The 25,674-nt window shown below is 46.1% G+C and overlaps 1 protein-coding gene across 1 annotated transcript in view; it reads left to right on the forward strand.

The window, feature by feature from the left end:
- Positions 1-14,774, forward strand: part of LOC119967536 (structural maintenance of chromosomes protein 6-like) — a 130,886-nt gene extending 116,112 nt beyond the window's left edge. Inside the window, exons 26-27 of the mRNA XM_038800217.1 lie at positions 11,215-11,312; positions 14,184-14,774. Of these exons, the coding sequence (XP_038656145.1) occupies positions 11,215-11,312; positions 14,184-14,295 (210 nt within the window). The 3' untranslated portion in view covers positions 14,296-14,774. The remainder of the gene's footprint in view (positions 1-11,214; positions 11,313-14,183) is intronic.
- Positions 14,775-25,674: the final 10,900 nt, after the last annotated feature.

A 25,674-nucleotide genomic window follows, 5' to 3' on the forward strand; every position in this document is an offset into this window, starting at 1 on the left:
CACAAGGGGACATCATTTTAAGGTGATTGGAGGAAGGTATACGGGAGATGTCAGAGGTAGGTTCTTTACACAGAGAGTGGTGGGTGTGTGGAATGCACTGCCAGCAGATGTGGTGGAGTCAGAGAGGGACATTTAAGCAACTCTTAGACAGGCACATGGACAGCAGTAAATTGAAGGGGTGTAGGTTCGGTTGATCTTAGATAAATGGTCGGCACAACATTGTGGGCCGAAAGGTCTGTACTGTGCCGCACTGTTCTATGTTCGATGTAATGAGTATACATCCACTGGGATAAAGCTTGTATCATATTCAGGCAGTAATATTCTATATTATTATTAATCTTCTAATTGTGAAATTGTCCATAACGTAGCAATATTTTTTAATCAGAAAAAAATGACTGCTTGATGAAATTACTTAAATATCTATAATACAAAACTACAACTAGTATTATATTCCACATGGATAATAAATCAAGTAGGAATATTGGAAATGACTAATTTTGTTTGGACCCCATGTGACCTTTCATTTTTACACCTCTAAGTGCCTGTACCACCAAATCTCTCTGTTTGCTTAAATATCAAGTTCCCTAACTCTACCTATCAGCTAATTATTTATCACAAATTGATGAACCAGTGTTTGGATGACTTTATTCCTTTAGAAAAAGCTTACTGACAACTGATTGCACATGGAAGTGACGAGTGTCCGGGTGAATGCAGTAAGCAGCTGAGATGAAAATGTCCTGCTTGTTTAATACATGTGACCAAGTGACTTTTGTTTCTTAACTAGTTTGTGGAGCCACATTATTGACACTTGTGGAAAAAATGCAAGAAGGTTGTGCACCTTACCTCCTGGGTTTTGGGCATGTTTTTTTGTCTGAAATACACGCCATGCCGGTCGGGGGCTGTTGGCAGTGGCACCCCGGCAATTCTCCGGGTTCCCATGGGCCGAGCGGCCGTCCGTTTCTAGCCAGTCCTGCCGGCATGGATTAGACATGGTCCCAAATGGCAGGACCTGGCAGGTAAGTCAACATGGGGCGGTCCTCCGGGTGGGGGGGGGGGGGGGGGGGGGGGATCTGACCCCAGAGGGAACCCCACGGTGGCCTGGCCTGCAATCGGGGCCCACCGATCTGCGGGCGGGCCTGTGCCGTGGGGGCACTCCTTCTTTCCATGCCGGCCCCTGTAGGGCTCTGCCATGGCCGGCACGGAGAAGACAACCCCCTGCGCATGCGCCAGAATACGCCGGCTAGTCTGTACATGCGCAGAACCACGTTGGCGGTTCCGCGCATGCGCGAGAACACGTGGGCCCTTCGGCGCATGCACTAACTCGCGGAGTCTCTTTGGTGCCGGCTGGTGCGGCGCCAACCCCTCCGGCGTCCACCTAGCCCCCGGAAGTCCGGAGAATTCCACACTTTCGGGGTCTGTTGACGCCAGAGTGGCTCATGCCGGTTTTCCCGCCGGCGTAGGGACTTAATCCCCGGAAAGGAGAATCCGGCCCATACTGTGGGCAGGGCAACACGGTACCACAGTGGTTAGCACTGTTCCTTCACAGCGCCTGAGTCCCATGTTTGATTCCCGATTGGGTCACTGTCTGTGCAGAGTCTGCACGTTCTCCCTGTGCCTGCTTGGGTTTCCTCTGGCGCTCGGGGTATCCTCCCACAAGTTCCGAAAGAGGTGAAGTATTAGGTGAATTGGACATCCTGAATTCTCCCTCAGTGTACCCGAACAAGCGCCGGCGTGTGGCGTCTACGGGATTTTCACAGTAAATCCATTGCAGTGTTAATTTAAGCCTACTTCTGACAATAATAAAGATTATTATTATTAAGTTCAAAATACTGCCTTCCCAGTAACTTGAACTGTGACTTGAGAAATCGTCAAAATCTATTCGAGGGATAGCTTTTTGTTTCACTGGTCATAATTTGTCCTGTGATAATCCGAATGAAATATAACAAATCATTTTCCAGAAAATGGCCCCCACCCCTTGGCAAAAAAAGCCTCAATCAAGTGGACTTGAGGGAAGAAAATGCACACAGCGAGCACAATCCAAATAAGAACCGTAATTTGTGAACAAATGGTTAGTCTCTCAACTCCTGATCCTCTCCCTATTGTCACTAAAACCTATGCAGACTGCTCCAGGATTCGTGGAGTGAAATACATCTAATGCTCTTCACCTGATGTCCTGCAGTCCTGCGAATCTTGCTCTGCGGACAAAGTTGGGTCACGTTTTCAGGTTTCTATATTAATCTGTATATGCAACTTGTTAGTTTTTCTTTGGAAAGGAGGTGAAAGTGACCAACGGAGTTGTGGCAATAACCAATGAAGTCTTCAATCATATCCATGATTTACCACCTCAATGTTATTTGTTCTACTGTATGTAGGAGAAGCATTTATTTGATAGAATAAATGTGAGTTATGTTCTTGACTGAACATTTCAAACATGCCGTGGAGTTGAGAAGAGTCTCGAGGAAACAAATTCCCCTTGCTGGTGTGGCTCTTCAAAGTCAACCTAAACTGCAGTAGTCCCTACCTTCTGTGGCAAACACCTTGCGCATTGTTTTTTTTAGTTTAATATCAAACAGAAATATCTTGCTCTAAAATTCAATGATAAAGTATACATGTGAGGTTAGTTTTTAAACAAATTTAAATAATATTTTATTCAAGATTTCATAATTAACACGCACGATCGAAACAACTACACAACTCTGGAAATTGTTCAAACATGGTATAATTGTGCTAGCAACCAGAGATGTTGTAATATAGAAAAATAGAAAAACGTACAACAAAGGCTACATCCTAACTCCAACAGGGAAGGCTGTGACACTAAGGGGAATGCAGGGCAAGCCCTGCAAACTAAGTCACACAATTGAAAATATCGGCGTAGGTGTGTGCCTGATGGTTGGAATTTTGCCGAGAACTCCTCCCTACTGGTGAACATGTCCCTCTATAAACAGGTCTCTAAAGCACTTGAGCCTCTTCCCTTCCAATGCCATAAAAGTCATATCCGAACCCGATGCCATAAACAAATGGTTACCACTTATAGCACCCAATAATGACATGGCACTCGGCTCGTAATGTTGTTTGAGCTGATTCTTTACCTTCAAAGTGGAGGTCACCACTGAGTTTGGTATATTTCGCTGGGTTTGAGTGTGAGTGGTGCAATTAATAGGGCCTAGAGGCTCACCCTTTATACGAACTTGCCTCCACCCTCCCCCATATGGTGTCCGATTCTCTGTACCACCCCAACACCTCCACATTGGCCGTTTATAATACACAAGCAGTGCCAGGACCCCCAACTGTCAGCCTTTCTGGAGGCACACCCGTGTATTGCTGGCACCCTACACGCCCATATAAAGGAATTCACAAACTTGTTCACCCTAGCAAAGCACAATTTAGCGAGGAAAATAGGAAGGCATTGAAACAAGAAATGGAATTCCAGCAGAATATTCATCTTGATTATTTGTACTCAGTCTGCCAGGATTTGTTTTTCATTTACGTGATGTTGGTGTCGCTGGTTAGGCCAGCATTTATTGCCCATCCCTAGTTGCCCTTCAGAAGGTGGTGGTGAGTTGCCTTCTTGAACCGCTGCAGTCCTTCAGGTGTAGGTACACCCACTGTGCTGTTCGGGAGGGACCTGCAGGATTTTGCCCCAGTGACAGTGAAGGATTGACGATATATTTCTAGGTCGGGATGGTGAGTGATCGAGTGGAACCTCCAGGTGGTGGGGTTCCCAGGTATCTGCTGCTCTTGTCCTTCTAGATGGTAGTGGTTATGGGTTTGGAAGGTGCTTTCTTAGGAACGTTGGTGAGTTACTGCAGTGCATCTTGTAGATGGTACACAAGGCTGCCACTGTTCGTCGGTGGTGGAGGGTTTGAATGTTTGTGGAAGGAGGAACAATTAAGCGGGCTGCTTTGTCCTGGATGGTGTCGAGCTTCTTGTGTTGTAGGAGCTGGACTCATCCAGGCAAGTGGAGAGTATTCCATTCCACTCCTGACTTTTGCCTTGTAGATGATTGACAGGCTTTGCGGGGGTTAGGAGGTGAGTAACTCGCCATGGGCATCATAGCCTTTGACCTGCCCTGGTAGCCACAGTATTATTGTGGCTAGTCCAGTTCAGTTTCTGATCAATGTTGATTGTGGGAGATTCAGTGATAGTAATGCCATTGAATGTCATGGGGCGATGGTTAGATCCTCTCTTGTAGGAGGTGGTCATTGCCTGGCACTTGTGTGGTGCGAATGTAATTTGCCACTTGTCAGCCCAAGCCCGAATATTGTCTAGGTCTTGCTGCATTTGGACATGGAATCGCGAATGGTGCTGAACATTGTGCAGTCATTCGCAAACATTGCCACTTCTGACTTTATGATGGAAGGCAGGTCATTAATGAAGCAGCTGAAGATGTTTGAGCCTAGTACATCACCCCAAGGAACTCCTGCAGTGATGTCCTGGAGTTGAGATGATTGATTTCCAACCACCACAACCATCTTTCTTTGTGCCAGGTATGACTCCAACCAGCGGAGAGTTTTTCCCGATTCCAATTGACTCCAGTTTAGCTGGGGCTCCATGATGCCATACTCGGTCAAATGCTGCCTTGATGTCAAGGTCAGTCACTCTCCCCTCCCTCTGACATTCAGCTCTTTTGTCCATGTTTGAACCAAGGTTGTAATGAGGTCAGGAGCTGAATGACCCTGGCGGAACCCAAACTGAGCATCAAAGAGCAGGCTCTTGCTGAGTAAGTGCTGCTTGATAGCACTGTTGATGACTCATTCCATCAGTTTGCTGATGTTAGAGACTAGACTGACGGAAGTAATTGGCAGGGTTGGATTTGTCCTGTTTCTTAATTACAGGACACACCTGGGCAATTTTCCACATTGCTGGGTAGATGCCAATGTTGTAGCTGTACTGGAACAACTTGGTTATAAAACTCGGGTTACCCATCAGGACCCGGAGCCTTATCGCCTGCATCAACCCACTCACTCCCAGCACCTTCTCCAAGCCTAACAGTGCCTCAGCTCCTCTCTACTATCCCCTCTACTCTTGGGAAGGACAACCTGTCAAGAATGCTTTAACCATATCTGACACCCTCTCCGGTGGCTCTGACCCATCACAAAAAAAGGCTCAAATGCCGTATTGGCTTCCCTCAACTGAAATCTCTGCCTCACTCGGGGATGGCCCCAATGCTTCGAACTTTCATGGAGCAGATGAGGGGAGCAGACCGGAGGTGAATTCTGCATCCTTATGATCAGGAATTCTCATTTTATTTCACATGTGCATAAGCTCTACTCAAGGATAGACTATTTTTTGTTAAGTTTCTGCTCTCGGGTCAGAAAGGCATAATATTCGGGGTTAGTAATCCCTGACCACGTTCCGCATTTTGGGGACCTTGAGCTGGGGACAGATCCCATCCAGCAGGCTTCATGGAAATTAGATGTGGCACGAATGGCTGAGAAGGTGTCCCGCGATCATAAACCCGTGGCCACTAAGGAGTACGTTCGATTTAATAGTAATGGAACGGTATCTCCCTCCATGCTATGGGAGGCACTTAAGCTCAGATGCACCTGCCCCGCAGCTGTTTGCAACCAGGAAGCGGCTCCACGTGCAGTTTAACTTTGTATCCACTGGGAAGGCGGAGAAACTGCTACGATGTGCGAGGGGCATAATATATGAGCACGGGAAGAAGGCAGGTCATGAACTCGAGGGGTGCAACATGTAATGTTAGTTGCATGAGCTTCAGCTAAAATGTTTAGAAAGGCAGTCTTCTGACTTTTTTAACCCGTTGGCAAAACTACCATACTCGTGATGTGTGGAGGTTCTTTGATTTTTTTTTAACAATAATTACTGTACTGTGGATACAAGCACGAGATACTTTCTTTCAGTCTTTAGGCAAGTCTGGCAATTGAATACTTTTAACAATGAAGATAAATTAACGGGATGATCCATGTGTGCTATATATATGTGCAATATATAGATGTATTTATTTTATATTGTATTTATTCGGGCTTACATTGTCGGCCATGGAGTGAGCTCCCGCTCGAGGTGTTTTTTTTTCATAACTTTTTCTTCGTTTGTAGAGTGGATGTTTTGTGGCCAAAAGGTGCAGGGGTGACTGGTGAGGCTGGTGGATGGATCCACGGACCAGAGGTGGGTCGAGAAGAAGGGAGCAGTTGCAGCAAGAGAATCTGTGCGACACAGTTCAAGATGGCGGAGGGTAAAGGGTCTACCCTGCTCTGCCCAGTGGTCAACGGAGCACCTGGTGGACTTAAATGAAACGTTTAGCCGACAGAGGGAGGGAGGGCCAAGAGGGTCTAGCCAAGGCGGTGGAACCATTCAAAGCGGAATTGACCGCTGGAGCAGAGGCTGGAGTCCCAGGGCTAGGCTATTCGGAAAGTGGAGGAGGCGGTGGGGGAGCACTAGGAGCCGCCTGCCTCATTGGTGGCTGAAGTGGGTCTGATACGAGAGACCCAGAAGCGGTTAAAGGAGAATTTGGAGGGGTGGAAAATCGCTCCCGGAGGCAGAATCTGCGAAACGTGGAGATGTCTGAACGCATCGAGGGAGCAGACGTATGTAGCCAAGGTGCTGGAGAAGTTGTTGGGAGAGGGGCCTATGACCGGCCCTTGGAGGTCACCTGAGTGCACAGGGCGCTGATGAGGAATCTGCAGGCGAAAGAGCTGCGGAGGGCGATGGTGGTGCGTCTTATCGGTTCCTGGATAAGGAGAAGATATTGAGATGATCGAGGCAGACAAGGAGATGTACCTGGGAGAGGAGCGAGCTTTGGGTGTACCAGGACGTGGGTGTGGACCTGGCTAACAGGAGAGCTGGGTTCAATTGGGTGAAGGCTCCCCTCTTTAAAAAGGGATTGAAGTTTGAGACGTTGTACCCGACCCGCCTCTGGGTGACTTTTAATGGCCGAGAACATTATTTTGGAACACCAGAGGAGGCGATGGAGTTTTTAAAGAGATAATGGACTGGCAGGAGAAGGAGGACATTGAACTGTGGAGGGCGGGTGAGGTGATGGGTGCTTTTACTGTCCATTTTTTCTTGTATTATTTTTATCGTATGTTAGTTGTTGGAGAACTTTTTGCCTTCGACATAGATCATAGAATTTACAGTACGAAAAGAGGCCATTCAGCCCATCAAGTCTGCACCGGCCCTTGGAAAGAGCACCCTACTTGAGCCCCACGCCTCCACCCTATCCCCTTTATCCCTGTAACCCAGCAAATCTGTTTTTGGACAATTTAGAATGGCCAATCCACTAACCTGCACATCTTTGGACTGTGGGAGAAATCCGGAGCACCCGGAGGAAACCCATGCAAACTCGGGGAGAACATGCAGACTCCACACAGCCAGTGACCCTACCGGGAATCGAACCTGGGACCCTGGAGCTGTGAAGCAACGGTGCTAACCACTATGCTACCATGCTGCTTGTTGCGTTGAGGGGGAGTGCACCTTTTTTCTTGTTTCATTATCGTTTGTGAGGTGTGCGGTGGTGGGGGGTGGGGGGGGGGGGGTGGAATCAACTGGGGGTAACGAGGCTCAGGCAGAGGGGGATGGGGTTGGTGTTTTGTTTGGGTTGGGGGGAGGGGGGGTTGCTGACAAAGGTGTTCCTGTGGCACAGCATGGGAGGGAGTGGTGACGGTGCATATCTGAGGGTGAGCCTGGAGGGTCGCGTGGCATGGGGCGGGGCCTGGCCTAAGAAGGGGTATGGTTGATCGGCAAGGGGGGGGGGGGGGGGGGGGGGGGGGGCGGGGGTCCCCCTCTTACCAGGCTGGTCACATGAAATGTGAGGGGTCCGAATGGGCTAGTTAAACAGTCACGTGCTTTCATGCACCTGAGGTGCTTGAAGGCGGACATGGCTTTTTTTACAAGAATCACACTTGAAGATCAGGGATCATACAAGGCTATAGAAAGGGACGGTAGGGCAAATCTTCCATTTGGGATTAGACATGACGACGTGGGGGCTGGCGGTGCTGGTAAATAAATTGGTGGCGTTTGAGATGGGAATATAGTTGCAGATTCGGGGGGAAGGTTTGTGATGGTGAGTGGGGATCTGGAACGGATGCCAGTGGTCCTGGTAAACTTTTGGAATTTGAGGTGGGTGCTGGGGAAGATCCCGGACCTGGACTCACACCGGTTGATTATTAGGGGGATTTTAACATGGTCATTGATCCAGGGTTGAACCAGTTGAGCCAGAGGTGAAGGAGAGTGCCGGCTGTAGCAAAAGAGCAGAAAGGGTTCATGGAGCGCATTGGCACGCAGGGGGCATGGACCCGTGGAGGTTTGGGTGGCAGAGGACAAAGGGAGTTTTTGTACTTCTCCCATGTGCACAAGGTGCATTCGCAGATTGATTACTTTGTGATGGATAAGGCGCTTCTGGCAGGGATGGCCGACTTGTGGTTCCAGACTACATGTCTCATTGTGTGGACTTGCAAGCGGATCAGGGTCTCGACCACCACGCTGAGGAAAACACTCAGGCGTTGGTTAGGGAGGCGGAGTTTAGATCCATATGGAAAAAGATGAGCAAGCAAAGATGGCAAGGTTGGTGGACGAGATACTGCAGGTGGACAGGAGGTATTCGGAGGCAGGATTGTTGAAGGAGAGGCAGGAGCTTCAGATTGAACTCAGGCTAGTGTCCACAGGGAAGGCAGTGGGGCATTTGCAAGGGGCAGTGTTATGAGTGCGAGGAGGCGGCTAATATGCTGACCCACCAATTCAGGAAGCAGAAGGCGGCGAGGGAGATTGGGAAGGAGAAGGTCGGGAGTGCTTTGGACCCGGTGGGGATGAATGGGATATTTGAGGAGTTTTACAGGCGGCTTTATGAATCGGAGCCCCTTAACGGAGGGGGGAGGGGGTGTGACAAATTTCTGGATGGGTTGGTGTTCCCCGAGGTGGAGGAGGACCTGGCAGAGGGGTTGGGAGCACCCATTGAACTGTTGGAGGTGATGGAGGGTGTGGGGACGATGCAGGCAGGGAGGACCCTGGGCCCAGATGGCTTCACAGTAGAATTTTATAAAACGTTTTTGGGAGACCTGTATCCCCTGCTGGTAAGGACATTTTGATGAGGTGTGGGAGAAGGGGGAGCTTCTCCCCCGCCTCCCAACGCAGGCCTTAGTATCTTTAATTTTGAAGAAGGATAAGAACTCGGAGCTGTGTGGGTCCTACCACACGATATGACCGCTGAATGTAGACGCTACGTTGTTGGCAAAGACCTTGACCTCGTGGATTGAGGACTGTGTGCCGGGGGTGGTAGGGGAAGACCAGACCGGGTTTGTAAAGGGGAAACATCTGTCGACTAACGTTAGGTGTCTGTTGAATGTGATAATGATGCCCTTGGAGGACAGAACACGGAGGTGGAGGTCGCTATGGATGCGAAGAAGGCCTTTGATCGGGTAGAATTGGAATATTTGTTGGAGGTACTGGGGTGGTTCAGGCAGGGGTTTGTGGACCGGGTCTAGTTGTTATATCAGGTGCCGGCGGCATGTGTAACGATGAACCAAGTGAGTTTGGGATGTTATAGGCTGCATGGTGGGACGAGGCAGGGATGCCTACTCTCCTCATTGCTCTTTGCCGTGGCGATAGAGCCCCTGGCAATGACGCTTAGAGCGTCACGGTGTTGGAAAGTGATAGTGCACAGGGACCTGGGGCACAGGGTCTCGCTATATGCGGACGATCTGTTGCTTTATACATCGGACCCATTGGAAAGTATTGGAGGGATCATGGACATTTTGTTGGAATTCGACTGCTTCTCTGGGTATAAGTTAAACATGGGGAAGAGCAAGGTCTTGCCGATCGAGGCAAGGGGGCAGGATAGGAGGTTGGGCGAGCTGCCACTTAAGGTAGTAGGGGTGAGTTTCAGGTATCTGGGCATCCAAGTTACGCGGAGTTGGGAGCAGCTATATAAATTGAATCTGATGCCATTGGTGGAGCAGATGAAGGGGGATTTTAAGAGGTGGGACGTGCTCCCGTTGTTACCAGGGCAGGTGCAGCCCATGAAGATGACAGTACCCCCAAGGTTTCTATTTGTGTTCAAGAACCTTCCGATTTTTATTCAAAAGGCCTTCTTTAGGAAGATTAATGCATTGATCTTGGGGTTTGTGTGGGTGGGGAATGCCCCGCGGGTGAAGTAGGTGCTGCTGGAGCTGGGAGGTGTGTGTGTGTTTGGGGGGGGGGGGGTGGGGGCTGGCCCTGCCAAATTTGATGAACTACTACTGGGGAAGCAAATATAGCCATGGTCAGGTAGTGGGGAAAGGGTCACTGTGGGAGCCGATGGAGGCAGCCTCTTGTAAGGACCTAGTTTGGGGACATTATTGACGGCGCCTCTGCCACACTCGTCGGCCAGGTACTCCACAAGTCCAGTAGTGGTGGTGGCCCTGAGGGTGTGGGGACAGTGGCGGCTGCACCTGAGACTGGAGGGTGCCTCGGTTTGGCCTCCGAGTTGTGGAATCATAGGCTTGCTCCAGTGGGGCTGGATGCGGAGTTCCGGGGTGGCGGCATGTAGGGTGTGAGTGGTTTAGAGACCTATTCGTGGGGGGTCAGTTTCCTGAGCCTGGAGGGACTGGTATGAGCTGCCCAGCGGGAATGAGTTCCGGTACTTACAGGTGCGAAACAGTGTGAGGAAACAGGTGGCTTCCTTTCCCAACCTGCCGCCCCGGGGTTGCAGGACAAGGTGGTGTCAAAAACAGGTGTTGGTGAGGGCAGGGGGTCAGAGATTTACAAAGAATTAATGGACTGTGAGGGCGCCCCGATAGGAGATGTTAAGCGGAAATGGGAGGAAGAGCTGGGGAGGGTGTTGGAGGCTGGGTTATGAGAGGAGTCTCTGAGGAGGGTGAATGCATCCTCTTTGTGGGATTCATTCAATTTATAGTAGTCCAAAGGGTGCATATGACGGTGGTCTGACTGAGCAGGGTTTTTGGTGGAGGATCGTGGGGGGCCCGCGAACCATGTCCACATGTTTTGGGCCTGTCCGAAGCTGGAGGGATTTTGCCGGGGTTTGCTGATGTGATATCTGAGGTGCTGAGGGTGAAGGTGGTCCCAAGTCTGGAAGTGCCGATTTTTGGAGTGACGGAAGACTCTGGAGTCCATGGGTGAGAGGGGACGACGGTTTGGCCTTTGCCTCTCTGGTAGCCTGAATTTATTTCAGTATTAAATGGCTAAATGTGGAGTTTTCTCTGACTTTTGCTCTTGTAAACCTACTTTTTCATCAGTATTTATATTGCTTTTCAATTGTAGGATATGGTGAATCGTAGGATTTCTATGGACATGATGTTAAAGGTGGCTAATTCCCAGCGTTACCGTCAGTTCATCTTTCTTACTCCACAGAACATGAGGTAAAAACTCTTGTCCTACATGAACTTTGCATATTTCCATGTTAACGAATATGTATATTGAAAGTAGTAATTTAATTATATTTTGCTGTAACTTAGTGTCCCTCAAGTCTGGTCCATCATTCAATGAGATTGGGACTAGTCTGTGACCTACCTCCATATTCCCTTGACCCTCAGTATCATAGGTTAACAAAAAATCTCGGGCTTAAAATTTACAACTGATCTTGCGTCAATAATGGTTTGTGGGAGAGGGTTTCAAACATTTACCGCCCTTCGTCTGTAGAAATTTTTCCCAATTTTGTTTTTGGAAGGTCTGGCTCTAATGTTTAGACTATGTGCCGGAGTCCTAGACTCCACACCCAGTGGAAATAATTTATCTCTATCAACTATTCAATCCCTGTAGTAATTGAAAACTTTAATCAAATTATTCTTAACTTTTAAATTCCAGGGAATACAACCCTCATGTTGTGTAATCCCTGTTTGTACTTAATCATTGGAATCCAGGTATAATTCTTGTGAACCTATGCTACACTCCCTCCAAAGGCCAATATATTCTTCCTTAAGGAGTGGTTTCGGAGCTGCTCACAATACTGCAGGGTGTGCTATAACCATAAGACTTAGGAGCCACTTGGCCCATCGGGTCTGCTCTGTCATTCAATCATGACTGATATCCAGGGCTGAAATTTGACTTCTACCCACTTGTACTCTCTAAAGACCATTAATCTTATTAATCGTGATATTTTACTGACCTGTGTACCTGGACCCCCTGGATGTGGAGATAATGAAGCCTGGTTCAAAATAGGATGGTGCTGGGTAGTAAATATTCTTGGAGACGAGGTGTTTAAGAAAGATGGGGAAGGAAAGAAAAGAGGAGGGGTTTCACAATTCCTTACAGATAATATTTGCGCTGGAGAGAGGAAAAAATTCAAGAGGGGCCAAGAGCAGAGTCTAACAGGTTAGAGCTCAGAAGCAATAGCGGAAACAACACACTATTGGTTGTGTTCCATGGATTATCAACTAGTGGGAAAGATATAGAGGAATACGTTTTCAAGGAAATTTAAAAAGTGCCGAAACTAGAGTAGTTATAATGGGAAGTTTAAATTATCCTATTAAAACTAATTATTGTTCAGCTTTCGAATATATTCCGAAAAACAGATGTGCTAAATTGAAACGTGCTAAACAAAAATCATTTTCCTATTTAAAAAAAAAGCATGTAAAAATGCTGTGTTATACTCGACTTGAAATTTTTACGTTAAGAATCTCTTGCTTGCCTTCTACCTAACTGGCCCAAAAACTACTTCCTGCTTACTACTTAACTACTTTGCTATAACTATTTACTAACTTGCTATTCAGGAAGAGAGCTTGTGAGAGTTAGGACGGGGTCAGTACAGGGAAGGGATGAATGAGGTAGAAAGTCAGGAGAGGGAATTTTTGCGTGGCAGGATTGTTAGTGGAGTGGCAATCTGAGGGGAGGGGGCGATTGAACAAGCATGGGAGAGGGAAGCACTGAGTGTGAGGTTCACAGGAGGGAAATAGCGAGCGGGACGCAGCAGGGTGAGATTTAGGAGAGCAAGGGTAAGCTTGGGAGGGGGAGGATCAGAACAAGGAGTGGCGAGAGGGAGGTTCGGAAGAGGGGGAGCAGTGAGCGGCAAGGTTGGGGCGGCAGCGTTGGGAGAAAGACGGCGCGGTCAGGGTTGGGAGGAGGAGGCAGCGAGCAGTGTGTCAGGATGGGGAGACGGTGCATGAAGTGTTGAGAGAGGCAGATGGTGAGCAGGACGGAGCGATCAGATGGTGAGCAGAAGTCACGAATGTGCTGAACGTTGTGCAGTCATCATCAAATACCCCCAAATCTGACCTTATGATGGAAGATGGTTGAGCTTAAGACACTACCCTGGTGAACTTCTGCAATGATGTCCCGAGACTAAGATGACTGACCTTCAACAACCTTGAACAAGCATGATTATTGTGCATGCTCAGCTGCATCACTTGCTGCCCATCCTGACTTCATTGCTAGATCTCACTTGCCATTTCTCTCCCAGCCCCCCTCCTCACTGCTTCCTTCTCCCTGCTCAATTCCACTCCCTCCATCCTGATCTCCCTTCAGTTTGCAAAGCCAGCTGTAAGATTTGATGCATTTTTGCAGACATTGAAAATGGAATCACTTTGAGTATGAAACATTTCTGGAAAATAAATCTTCAAATTCATGTGGAAATGAAATAATTCTCATGGCTTTACTGATACAAATCAAGTTCCTTGTCACTGCACTAATAGATAATGTCGCAACATTTGGTAAGAGTGGCCCGAATCTAATCTCCCCACGTTAGTGAAAAATAATGTGGAAATAACACTTCCTTTTGTGCATCGAGTACCAACAGTTGAAATTATCCCTCATAATATACCAAAAATGGATTATATGGAAATAGTCTGTATGCTTCGTGCACGCATTAAGTCATTCAGGTTTGTCAAATCCTTGATTAAAACTTTGCATTCATCTTTCCTCATGCCTCAATTTTTGTAATATGTCTGTATTGTGCCTGGAGAAAAGAAAAAAAAAATCATTGGGACACTTATCATTGCTACCCCAAAAGAAATTTAAACATGAGGAAGAGAATTTTAAAATTGGATCACCCAAAAGCAATGTAGGTCTATGAGGACAGAGATAATGGGTGAATTGGACTTGGTGTAGGATAGAGTAATGGCAACATAACAGCGGATGAGATTAAGTTTATGGAGGGTGGAGATTGGGAAGCCACCCAGGAAAGCATTTATGGTGAAGTCTGAAGATGACAACAGTCACGTTGGTTAAAGGAAACGTTTATTTATAGTTGCTGGGGTGCTTTTCAATAACTGTATTTTAAAAATATTTTGTTTCAGTTCTTTGCCTGCCAGCCACCTAATTAGAATCCTTCGTATGCATGACCCTGAAAGAGGCCAGACCACATTACCTTTCCATTCACGAGATCAAGCTGAAGACTCAGACGATTAAATGGCTATTGATGTGTATTATGAATATAGTTCAATGGTTTTTATGTGAATGAACATTTATTTAAAAGAAACATAGATATGTGCTTGTTCTTTTAATAATGAAGTAACATTTTGAAGGTGGAAATATACTACCAGGATGGTTTTCATGTTGAAATATGTCCATGTCACTGTTTGTTGCATATATTAGCCCAGTTTTATTTTGACTTTTCTGGGTTCTGTTTGTAGCACCTTTTAATTTATAATGATGACCTGTGTATTAATTAATGATGTTTGTAAAGGCCATTACAAATACATAGATACTGCACCGACACATTTTTACCAGCTTTATTTTTTACATTGCCTGCATGAAAGGAAGGGTTTGGTAAGCTTCATTATCTTTTGTCTGAACAGATAAACTAATGTCTTCATGGTAAAGCCTCTGGAAAATATAATACTTGTAAGTTTCTGTACAATAAAAGATAATTGTCATTTTTAAAGTTTTATCTTTTGAGTACTGATTGCAAATTATAAAATTATTAAGCTAAAAGTTTGAAATTGCAAAATAATAAATGATGTGTCAAAGTGATTTCTAATTTCCTACAGATTAAAATATATTCAGAATAGAAGTGTGCATACTTTCTGCTTTTGCAGTCAACTTTTCCCTGGATTAAGTATTTTCCCTGACAGAGTGAAAGGAGACGTTATGCAAAACTTGTCCTTGTAGGAGGATTGCAAAAATTACATTCTGTTTGGGAATGAGGAATATGACAAGAAACTACTGGCCAGGCAGCTTAATATAATTTAAAGAGGAAACTTTCAGATAGTAATCTGGGACAAAATAAATTTGCATTTGGAAAAATGGGCTAATAAAAGAAAATCAGCACAGATTTGTTAATGGCACATCACGTTTGTTAAAGTTAATAAATTCTTTGAAGTATTGGAGAAGAATGATGAGGGTAATGCGCCTCATATTTTAAAAGGCATTTGGAAAGTGCCACATGACAGACTTGTTAGCAAGATTAAAGCCCATGGGTTTGAATCAGCGGCAGTATGTATACAAAATTGGTTGAGGGACGGTAAACAGAGCAGTGGTGAACAGTTGTTTTTCAGACAGAAGGAGGTATACTTGTGCTGTTCCCCACGGGTTAATTTTGGTTGGGGCCACTATTTTTAATTATCAGTGATCTGAATTTCATTCTGTGGAGATGCCAGCGTTGGACTGGGGTGGGCACTGTAAGAAGTCTTGCCACACCAGGTTAAAGACCAACAGGTTTGTTTTGAATCATTAGCTTTTGGAGTGCAGCTCCTTCATCACTCACCTGAGTGGCTCATCCTCGTCTGATATAACGATACATGCTTCGTCTTTTGTTCGAGAACTGCACGAGGATGTATCCATCTGTTTTTCCTGCAAGTTTTTTGATGTATCTGTTCTTCCTGCCAGTGTTTTTTTTACATTTGTATGCTCTCAACTGATTTGTCTGCTGTTGCACTCTAGTTTTCAGCCTCTGCACAGTCCATCTTAGAACTTTCACACTCATCGTCCTGCACAGATTGGATGCTACTTGTTATCAGCCCGTTACTAATGCCAAATAAACGGAATAAACTTTCATATTCTTGCTCTTCAGGCTCATCATCTGATTATTCCTCTTAATTTTTCTTTTCCTCCACCTTGACTTTTTCTTTCATCTGATAGCTCCTCCACTTAATCTCGTTGCCATTTGCATCACCCTTTGTCGTAGTGCTGTTTCGAATTTACAGCCGCTCAACTAGCTCCAGTGCCTCAAACCCTTCCGCTCTTATGATGGACTCGAGCCGTGTCCACAATAGAAAATGGTATGGTGCGAAGCCTGTTGTGTGCCCATGCCTCAAAAGCTCACATGCACCTAACGTTGAGAATTAGTTACCATTATAATCTCTTAAGAGTACCGTTTCGGTAACTATTTTCGGCTGAATTTGCAGCTTTTTTACATCAGACAGGTTGATGAGTTTGGCCCTTACACCAGTATCAAGCTTGACTTTTATTACTGTGCTTTTTATTTCTAATGGCACCGTCCATTTATCTGTATAATTATCTGCCTTCAAGTCACTATTGCTGCAGATTGGTACAAATATTATTCTGTTTGATATACCTTGAGTCTCCTTGTCTTTGCTGGAAATCACGTCGACAAAGAAAATGTTTTCTAGACACACGTCATCAATGGCACTGATACCCTATGTTTGTTCAGGCCTTTTTCTTGTATAATATTGGGCTGCAAAATGATTCCTGCCAGTACAGATATCTCATGTTTTTTACAAGCAGGTCATTGACGTGGCATGTGCTGTTTGCCACATCGCGGACACAAAATGGAAGATCGGATCAGCCGCTCAAAATGGCTGGGAGCACGTTTCTTATTTAGCTGCGTCACCACACTAATGGTGTCTGTGCCAAAACTACGGAGATTCAACATGTAGAGCTGCTTTATAGCCAGCTCACCAGCATGACGTATTTGAATGGCACTTCCAAGTTTCAGGTCTACTTCCCGTAGTAGCCTCTCATGTACTTTATTATTAGGGATTCCAAAAACTCTGGTCTCTTATCATTGACGGCTGGAGTGTGCTGAAGTTGCACGACTGCGCTTTTAATCGCTAGTCAGTGAAGAAGCTATCGAATGCCTCTCCCGTGTTTAGGGTGCGCATATGGAATTTATGGCGCTCGGAGGTTTAGTTTTTTCTAGGGGAGCAATGCTGATCAAATCTTTTAAGCACTGAAGCTTTTGCCATCAGCCTCGTCTTAAAATGCAATTATATTGAAGATCTCAATTGCTTGGGGACCTGCTACAGTGAGAAGCAACGTTATACGCTTCTCATCGGGCTGTACCTGGAGACCAAGGGCTGCAACATACAATTTAAACTACTGCTTGAACATCCTCCAATTTCCATGTGCATTACCGGTAAAGCAAAGCATTTGCGATGCCTTGATACCTTCCATTCCAGTCTTCGAAGTTGTGCTGCGTGTTGAGCACAAGGTGCCTGTAGCTTTCAAGGTTAGTCGCAAAGGTTTATTTCCGTTCTTATCCTGCAGAGTTATCTTCAGTGGTTCGATTTTACTTGCCCAGAATCTTCAAGTTCCGGTTATATCATCACTTCTGGTACCATGTCATGTTGTGTCGACTGGCCGAATTGAACGACGCAGGACAGAACATGTAGTTTAAAATTGGAACAAACTTTATGGTAAGATGATGAGGATAAATGAACTGACGAACAATTAACACTAATCAACTCTTGTGGAACTACTGCAAATACGTCTACCTCTCAGCGTGATGAATTTCCAACTCGCAGATCACATGGTGACGTGGTGGATTTTCAATGCCACCTAGTGGTCAGAGGTCTGCATAACATTGGGTGCAAATTTACATTATGCATACCATCACAAGTCCCACAGGTCTCAAGCTCAACAGGTTTCATCTGTGTCCAGTTGTAGGCTATTTGCATCCCCAAGTATCGGGATTTGGTTTAGGCATGCTTGAATGGCAGGTTTCCCAGCTCTGATTTCCTTCTTTCCCCCCCCCACCCCCCCCCCCCCCCCCCCCCCCAAAGAGTTCACGGGAAATATTTTGCTCTTGTTCAGATTGAGTTTGTAACCTGAGAAGGCTGCCAAGTCCTTCAGGAGTTCCATTATTCCTCCCATGCTGACTCGGGGGGATTTGAGACAGAGGAGCAGGTAATCCGCATAACTTAAGGCTCTGCTCCCTATCGTCCCTCTGATGCCTCTCCAACCTTTCACTGATCTGAGAGCGATGGCCAGTGGCTCAATTGTCAAGGCTAATAACGGACAAAGGGCATCTGAGCCTCTGTGCAGCAGGAAATATTCAGAGCTGGTGGTGTTTGTCCATTGCTATGGGAACAGCAGTTTCACCATGAGGTCAATCCTGGCCCAAGTCAAACCGTTCCAGTACCTCCACTCGACTCTGAGGCCACGACTGCGACCACTGGGAATCTGTCTGGACCCAGTGCCTTCCCTGACTGCATGGAATTGATGCTCTCCATCACTTCCTTCCGCTCTAATACTGTTTCCAGACCTTGCCTCTTTTTCATCCTCACCACTGGTATGTCCAGCCTGTCGAGAAATCGTCTTATCTTCAAGTTCCCCCTCCAGGCGCTCTAAGGTGTACAACCTCGTTAGAAAGTCGCAACGGCTTAATTGATCTTATCTGGTGCCGTGTCTAGATTGGCGTTCCTATCTTTCACCTTCGCCATTTCCCTTGTGGCTACCTGCTTTCTCAGCTAGTGAGCCAGCAAGCAGCTGGCTTTGTCTCCATATTCATAAAAGGTCCCCCGTGTCTGGTGGAGTTGGCGTACGGCTTTCCCAAGTGAGAGCAGGTCAAACTCCATTCATAACCTTTTCCTCTCTGTCCGTAGTACCACCAATCCATGGAGTTGATCAACGGTTGCCTAGCTACCCACCTTCCTGTCCCTGAATGCCTTGAACGTTACTAATTTCCCCCCTTATCACCGCCTTCAGTGCCTCCCAGAATGTGGAGTGAGAGATCTCCCCATTCTGATTGCAGGACATATATCCATCAATGGCTTGTGATATTCTGTCACAGAACGCATTGTCGACGAGAAGGGCAGTGTCCAGCCTTCATGGGAGACACTTGGCCCGGCTGCTCTCCAACCTCACATCCACGGAGTGTGGAGCGTGGTCCGAGACTCTATTGTGGGGTACCTATCACCCCTGGAAGCACTGATTTCCCCACTGAGATAAAGTCAATGCGGGAGTATACTTTGTGGACTTGGGAGAAGAAGGCAAACTCCTTCTGTTGAATCTCCACGGGTCCACCTCCACCTGCTTCACAAAGGCGTTCAGTTCTTTTTCCATAGCTAATTGTTTCCCGATTTGGGGCTGGATTTGTCCGTTTGTGGGTCCTGTGCGTAGTTGAAGTCGACCCTGGCGCCCCCCCCCCCCCCCCCCCCCCATGATGAGTTGGAGGGAGTCGAGGTCAGGGATTTCTGCCACGACCTTTTTGATAAAATCTGCATCGTCTTAGTTCAGGGCGATAAAATCACAAGCACCACCGGTGCACCTTCCAGGACACCGCTGACCATGTTCGTCATTCGTCACTGTAAAGGTCGTCCTTTTAGTAAACAGTATGGCCACCCCCCCCCCCCCCCCCCCCCAAGCCCACGTTATGTAGCACGCTCGTGGGTCTGTTCTATCTAGCTCTTTCTAACCTTCAGTCGGTCCTTCTCCCTCGACTGTCCCTTGGGGGAAGACTATGTCAGTCCCCAGGTTTTCAGGTGGGTGAAGATGCTGGACCTTTTCACTGGGCCTTTAAGTCCTCTGAAGTTCCAAGTGACATCTGACCGGGGTTTATGTCCCCCACTCCTGCGGGGTCATTCATCCTTGCATCATGGCCATTCCATTGCACGCCGGAGTTTCCCTTTGTTTGGGGGCCATCCAAGATGGCTGCCGTTGCTTTTTTTGTTCCACGTGCGACCTGTTGCAACCAACATTCTAACTCTGCCTCCGTTCCTCAATGCTTCCTCCCCTGCCCCCCCCCCCCCCCAACGCATCTTCCCTTACCATCACCCTCTCCCTGTGCCACCATAGGCTTCCCTTCCACCATGCCTCCCCACTCCCCCTTGCCTTTCTCCCCCCTTCCTATTGACTTGGTGTCATGTTTCCCCCCCCCCCTCCCCCCCTGTGCTAGTTTCTCCCTCCCTTTCAAGAGCGGTGCCCTGTGCCTAGACTCTTGCCCCCTTACTTCCTGGTGCTAGCGTGGTGGCTCCCCCCTGGAAGTGACTCCTTCTAATCCTCTTCCCATTTTGTTCTCTCCTCCCTCAACCCCCTTCTCGTTTTGTTGTCCCTCTGCCACTCTCTTCTCCCCTTCCCCCTCCCATGACCAGCTTTCTCAGCATCTGTGCTACACATATTATTAGGTTTCTGCCACTGTGCCCTCGGGTAGCCCAACAATCCTGAGGTTCTGGCGACGAGATCTGTTCTTCTGGTCTTCCACCTTCCCCTTGATTGCTCCCTAGGCCACCATCAACCTTGCCACTTCTGCCTTGAGTAAGACAATCTGACCACTCTGGTCGGTGGCCGCATCTTCCAGTTCCAGCATTGTGTCCTCCTGGGTCTCCAATCATCGTGCCGTCCTCTCCAAAGTGCCTCCTTGAAAGGGACCAAAGCGTTTACTATCGCCTACTTCACGATTACCATCAGGTCCTCCTTAATGGAGTTCCTATATTTTTGTAGCACTTTGTAAGGAGCTCCATCCATTGCCCTGTTGGTGGGTGGGCCGGGGTTTGCATTGGCAGTACCTCTTGTTCTGCCATGTCCTCCTCCACTTACTCCTCGTGACTGTGGTCTGGATCTGCCTCTCCTGACTTTGGCTGCTCTTACTATCTTTCCAGTTCCTTGGCTGATTTGAGGGCTGGTTGTTAGTTCAGGGTGAGGATGGGGTTTGTTGGTTTTGTGACCAATTTTCACGTTAAAAGGATCTAAGATGAAGTTTCCTGGGGAGAGCCACCTTTCCTGCGACTGTTCAGCACATCGCCGCCACCAGAAGTCTAACATCACAAAGCCTTATTCCCATGAGGTAAGTGCATGTTGGATTAATAATTTTTGGGGGGATATTTGTAATTTAATTTAGATCTTTTCAATAAATATATGTTGCATAATCCCTTTTAACAGGCTTTTTTCATAAATCACAAAAACTGTGAAGACCGAATAAAAAGCATCTAAGTTGGTTTAAAAAAAATAGCTCATACAATTACTTTCTCAAGGACAATGACGAATGGGCATTAGATTCTGGGCAGCCAGTGATGCCCACCTCCTGTAAAATATTTTTAAATTTGGAAGTCAAGCAGCTAGTAGCATTTGCTTAATTCTGTCTTGCTTGAGTTGAAGAGTTGCTTAAAATCTCTGAAATAATTTCAGGTGCTGGGTGAATATGACTATTGCTAAATTTGTGATCACATCAAAAAGAGTGCAATGTGTGTCGGTATGTGGTGAAACTAACAAGTGGATATAAATCTTGTTAATAGCTTAACTACTACAGATAACGTCTTTTATACTGGTGGGAACCAGTTGCCTTATCACATTCTTTCTGCATTTGGTTACCCTTCGTCCTTGGGAATCCATCGGTTCCCAGCACTGTTTTGAATCTTTTTTCTCTCCAGCACCAGGGTCTCATCTCGTATCTGTCCAGTTCCTTAATCTCTCATTTTAGTAATGACTCCTTACATTATTGTGTTGTCTGCCCATGCTCCACTTCTAGTTTCACATTGCACGGTATTCATCTTTATTTTTTTCTACGTAGTCTAATTTCCTTTCACCATGTTTCAGATGAGACCTTGCATAGCAGTTTCATCGCTCTTGTATGAAAAGAAAAGTTTACGTTCTCAGAAACATGAATGTATTGCTGTGGGTCCTACTGACCAAAGGAATGACGTGTTCAGAATGGTTCACAAACGTAATGAAAATTTTGGGGCCCCATCAGGTAATCCTACATTAACATATCTAATGGCACTATATTTAAGATTAGATTATTAATTCGGCAAAGAATTTTTAAAAAAGTCATCATTTATTTTTCTGATAGCTGATGAGATTAATATTTTGGATATTGTAGGAAAAATCTAAAATGTCAGATACACCAGGCAATCTTTCTTTGTTATTTTTAAAGCTTTGCAAATAAATAGTTTAAATATGCTGAGGAATTCCTTGAGAGTTCATAACATGCTCATAAACAATCCACTGTCTACACTAATATTGCAATTTAGTAAAATACCCCTGTCCTCATTTTCCTTTAGGTTTTTATGACATTTTTCAGGAGACAGAATTGAATTGAAACTTAGCCAAAATGTCATTCACTTATTAAGAAAGAAAAATGTGTAGTTTTGGTTATGTTTTCAGGTCAGGTGATTTCATTCAAAATCTCATCAATCTTCTACAATAGTAAGAGGGAAATTGAATAATTTATTCTCAGCAGTTACTTTGACATGGAATTGCAGTTGCAAGCATTTCAATAATATTCAGTCTTAAATGCCATACTAATTAATTTTTCATTTAATGTTTCAGAAATATTCCAGTTGAAGGGATATTTTTTGCAGCTACTTAGAAATAAGAGTGGGAGTGAACCATATTCAGCCCTTTGAGCCTGCCTCTGCCATTCAATAAGATCATCACTGATCTGATTGTGGCCTTAATTCCACTTTCTTGTTTGTCCCCCATAACCCCTGACATCCTTGTCAATCCAAAACCTCTCTACTTTGGCCTTGAATGACCCAGACTTTGCTGCTCTCTGGGGAAGAGAATTCCAAAGAATAACGGCCCTCAGAGAAAACTTCCTCCTAATCTCTGTCTTCAATGAGAGACCACTTACTTTGAATCATACTCCCGATGTCTAGATTATTTTTGTTTTTAATTTAGAGTACCCAATTCTTTTTCTACAATTGAATATGAAATGAAAATGAAAATCGCTTATTGTCACGAGTAGGCTTCAATGAAGTTACTGTGAAAAGCCCCTAGTCGCCACATTCCGGAACCTGTCCGGGGAGGCTGGTACGGGAATCGAACCGTGCTGCTGGTCTGCTTTAAAAGCCAGCGATTTAGCCTGGTGAGCTAAACCAGCCCCTATTGAGGGGCAATTTAGCGTGGCCAATCCACCTACCCTGCACATCTTTGAGTTGTGGGGGTGAGACCCACGCAGACACGGGGAGACTGTGGAAACTCCACATGGGCAGTGACCCGGGGCCGGGATCGAACCCGGGTCCTGAGCGCCATGAGTCAGTGGTGTTAACCATTGAGCTACCATGACGCCCCTCTTGGTCTAGATCCGGTACAAATTCTCTCTGCTGCTCCCTCTGAGGATTCCTCCACTGAGTCAGTTCTGCAGGAACTTTTCTGCCCTGCTTTTCTACTACCCTTGTGATTTTTAAAATGTTTTTGGGATGCTTGAGATCCAATCTAATTTTTTAATTTTTGTTCTTGCCTATCTTGTCAGAAATCTTAAATACTGGGCAGCAGGGCGGCCCTGGTTAGCACATTGCGGCACTGAGGACCTGGGTTTGAATCCCGGCCCTGGATCACGGCCCGTGTGGAGTTTGCACATTATCCCCGTGTCTGGGTATGTTTCACCCCCACAACCCAAAAGATTACAGGTTAGGTGGATTGGCCACGCTAAATTGCCCCTTAATTGGAAAAAAATAATTGGCTACTCTAAATTTAAAAAAAATCTTAAATATTATACTCTATTCTGGTGCCAGGTCGCATCACTATGAATAACACAATTCTGTATACAGCCTTCCTTAAATAAAGAGAAGCTTTTAAATTTTTGTCAGTGTTAGGCTAATGATGCAAAGCAGATCTTCCATTCCTTTCAAGAAGATGTAATTTATTACTGCTGTTTTTTTTCAATTATTGCGCTCGTCACCTGCAAAAAGATTTGAAGAATGCATTAGTAGTCTTTGTCTCTGGTCAAGTCTGTCACATCAGAATTATATAGCCCCACTGATCATCTCAAGATCTGTTTTAATTGAGAAATTAAATCTATAGATGAGTTATTGTTTATTCATGCCATATCCTCCTTCTGAAGAAAAAATGTTGAAGATGTATTGAAGAAAGGAGGTTATCAAGCCCACTGCTCGAGTTCAAGTGTAAGTAAGTAAATAGATCCCAGGTGTTATCAATAAGATTGAAATGTAATTCCAAGCTTCCCACAGGATCTTGAGGTTAGTGAGACACTGCAGGAAAATATCTCTTTGGAAATCATTTGATACTTAATATTTTCAAGGAGCATCAGAGATGTAACACACCCCAGTGTGGCACCTAAGGTACTTTATCCTGCTGTGTACACAGCTTGGAGGAAGGCAGCTGAACTCCAGAATTTAAGCATATAGCAGACAATCTTTGCTCAATATTTTCTTTCTCACATGCAATGTGGCCGGTAGATCCCGGGAAAGGCCTTCCGCAGGCTTCCTGGTAGCCTTCATACCTCGTGGGATAGACCCATGTCCCACGAGGCGTCGGAGTCAGAATCTCACCTAAAAGAGGCATGACCATTCATCACGCGCATAGGTAGGTTTAAACCTATTTAGACAAGCTTACCAAGGATCTACCAGCTTCCCGGGATCTACCACCCTCCCCATGGAGGTCCGGGCAGAACGTCACCTGCGGGGAGAGAAATCACGGGGGGCCATTGGAGGCCCCTGGATACTCAGGGATAGGCCTGTTGCTCGTTCTGGGTGAGTGTGCTTTACACTCAATTTGGCTCTGTTTTATTCCTTAGCTCTAGAGTCGCCAGGTATCGTTATGATACCGCCACAAGATTCAAGTTCAAGTTCAGACCAATGACTCAATACACCAGTTAGTAAGTTCAAAACAAGACACGTTTATTACAACACAGTTATTTACTACTCATGCACATAACACTAAAAGACTAGGCTATTCCTACGACTAACAGGCCAATACTTATCTGGAATAAGGGAACTGCCGGATCAGGGAACAATGGCCTCTTGCTTTGTCCTGGATCCGCAGGCTTCCAGTTGGTGTGGACTAAAGGGATCAGGAGTGTCTACTCTCGTAGCGTGCGTTGTATGACACTTACTTGATTGCGGCTGCTGACCAGGCCTCTCCTTCTCAAGGTCTTGCTGGGAGGGCCGGCTGGTCAAGAAGAATCAGTCCTGGGACCTGACTTTTATAGGTCCCAGGGGCTTCGCGCCCTTCTGGGCAGACCCTCTATAAACTTGCAATCGATTGGGTCTCTTTCCAATCGATTGATTTGAATTTCCCCAATAACGGGGCTGTTCCTCAATCACTGGGCGGTTCCTTCCACCTTATTTGTATCCTTTGTTTCAGACTCCACTGGCGCCGGGATGGCTGACCTTCTAAAGAACATTTCAATCTCTTCTAATTGTTGTGTCCATTGTGCCTGGGAATAACCGTGAATCGCTCACTTAATATGCGCAGCTTGTTAGTTACAATGCTGTCTGGTTTCTTTCACAGCTAGAATACAGGGGATTCTGCCAACTGCTTGTCTCTTTGCCAATGTCCATTTTTCCCTGTAACCTTTGCGTTCTTCCATTTTGTGTGAGGAAGTGGCCAACCCAGGTGGCTACAGGCCAAGTACCTGTTTGATTTTCACTTTTAAAAAACAACTCATGATATGCAAACATGCAACCAATGAAAACTCAGAATAGGACACAACCAAGGGGCAGTCAGGCCACTCAGAGGTGGTATGACCACAAGGGGGCATGACATAAACACTATAAAAGGGATGAGGCACTCACACCCTGCCTCTTTCCACAGACAGACATCTAGAGAGTTAGACAGGCTTGATCAGCAGCATCACACCCCAGTACGTGGCTCAGAGCAAGCTGGTACAGTTAGACTGAATTACTACAGTTAGATTAGCAGACAGTC

This window comes from Scyliorhinus canicula, chromosome 6 (genome assembly GCF_902713615.1).
Source record: "Scyliorhinus canicula chromosome 6, sScyCan1.1, whole genome shotgun sequence".
Taxonomy (NCBI): domain Eukaryota; kingdom Metazoa; phylum Chordata; class Chondrichthyes; order Carcharhiniformes; family Scyliorhinidae; genus Scyliorhinus; species Scyliorhinus canicula.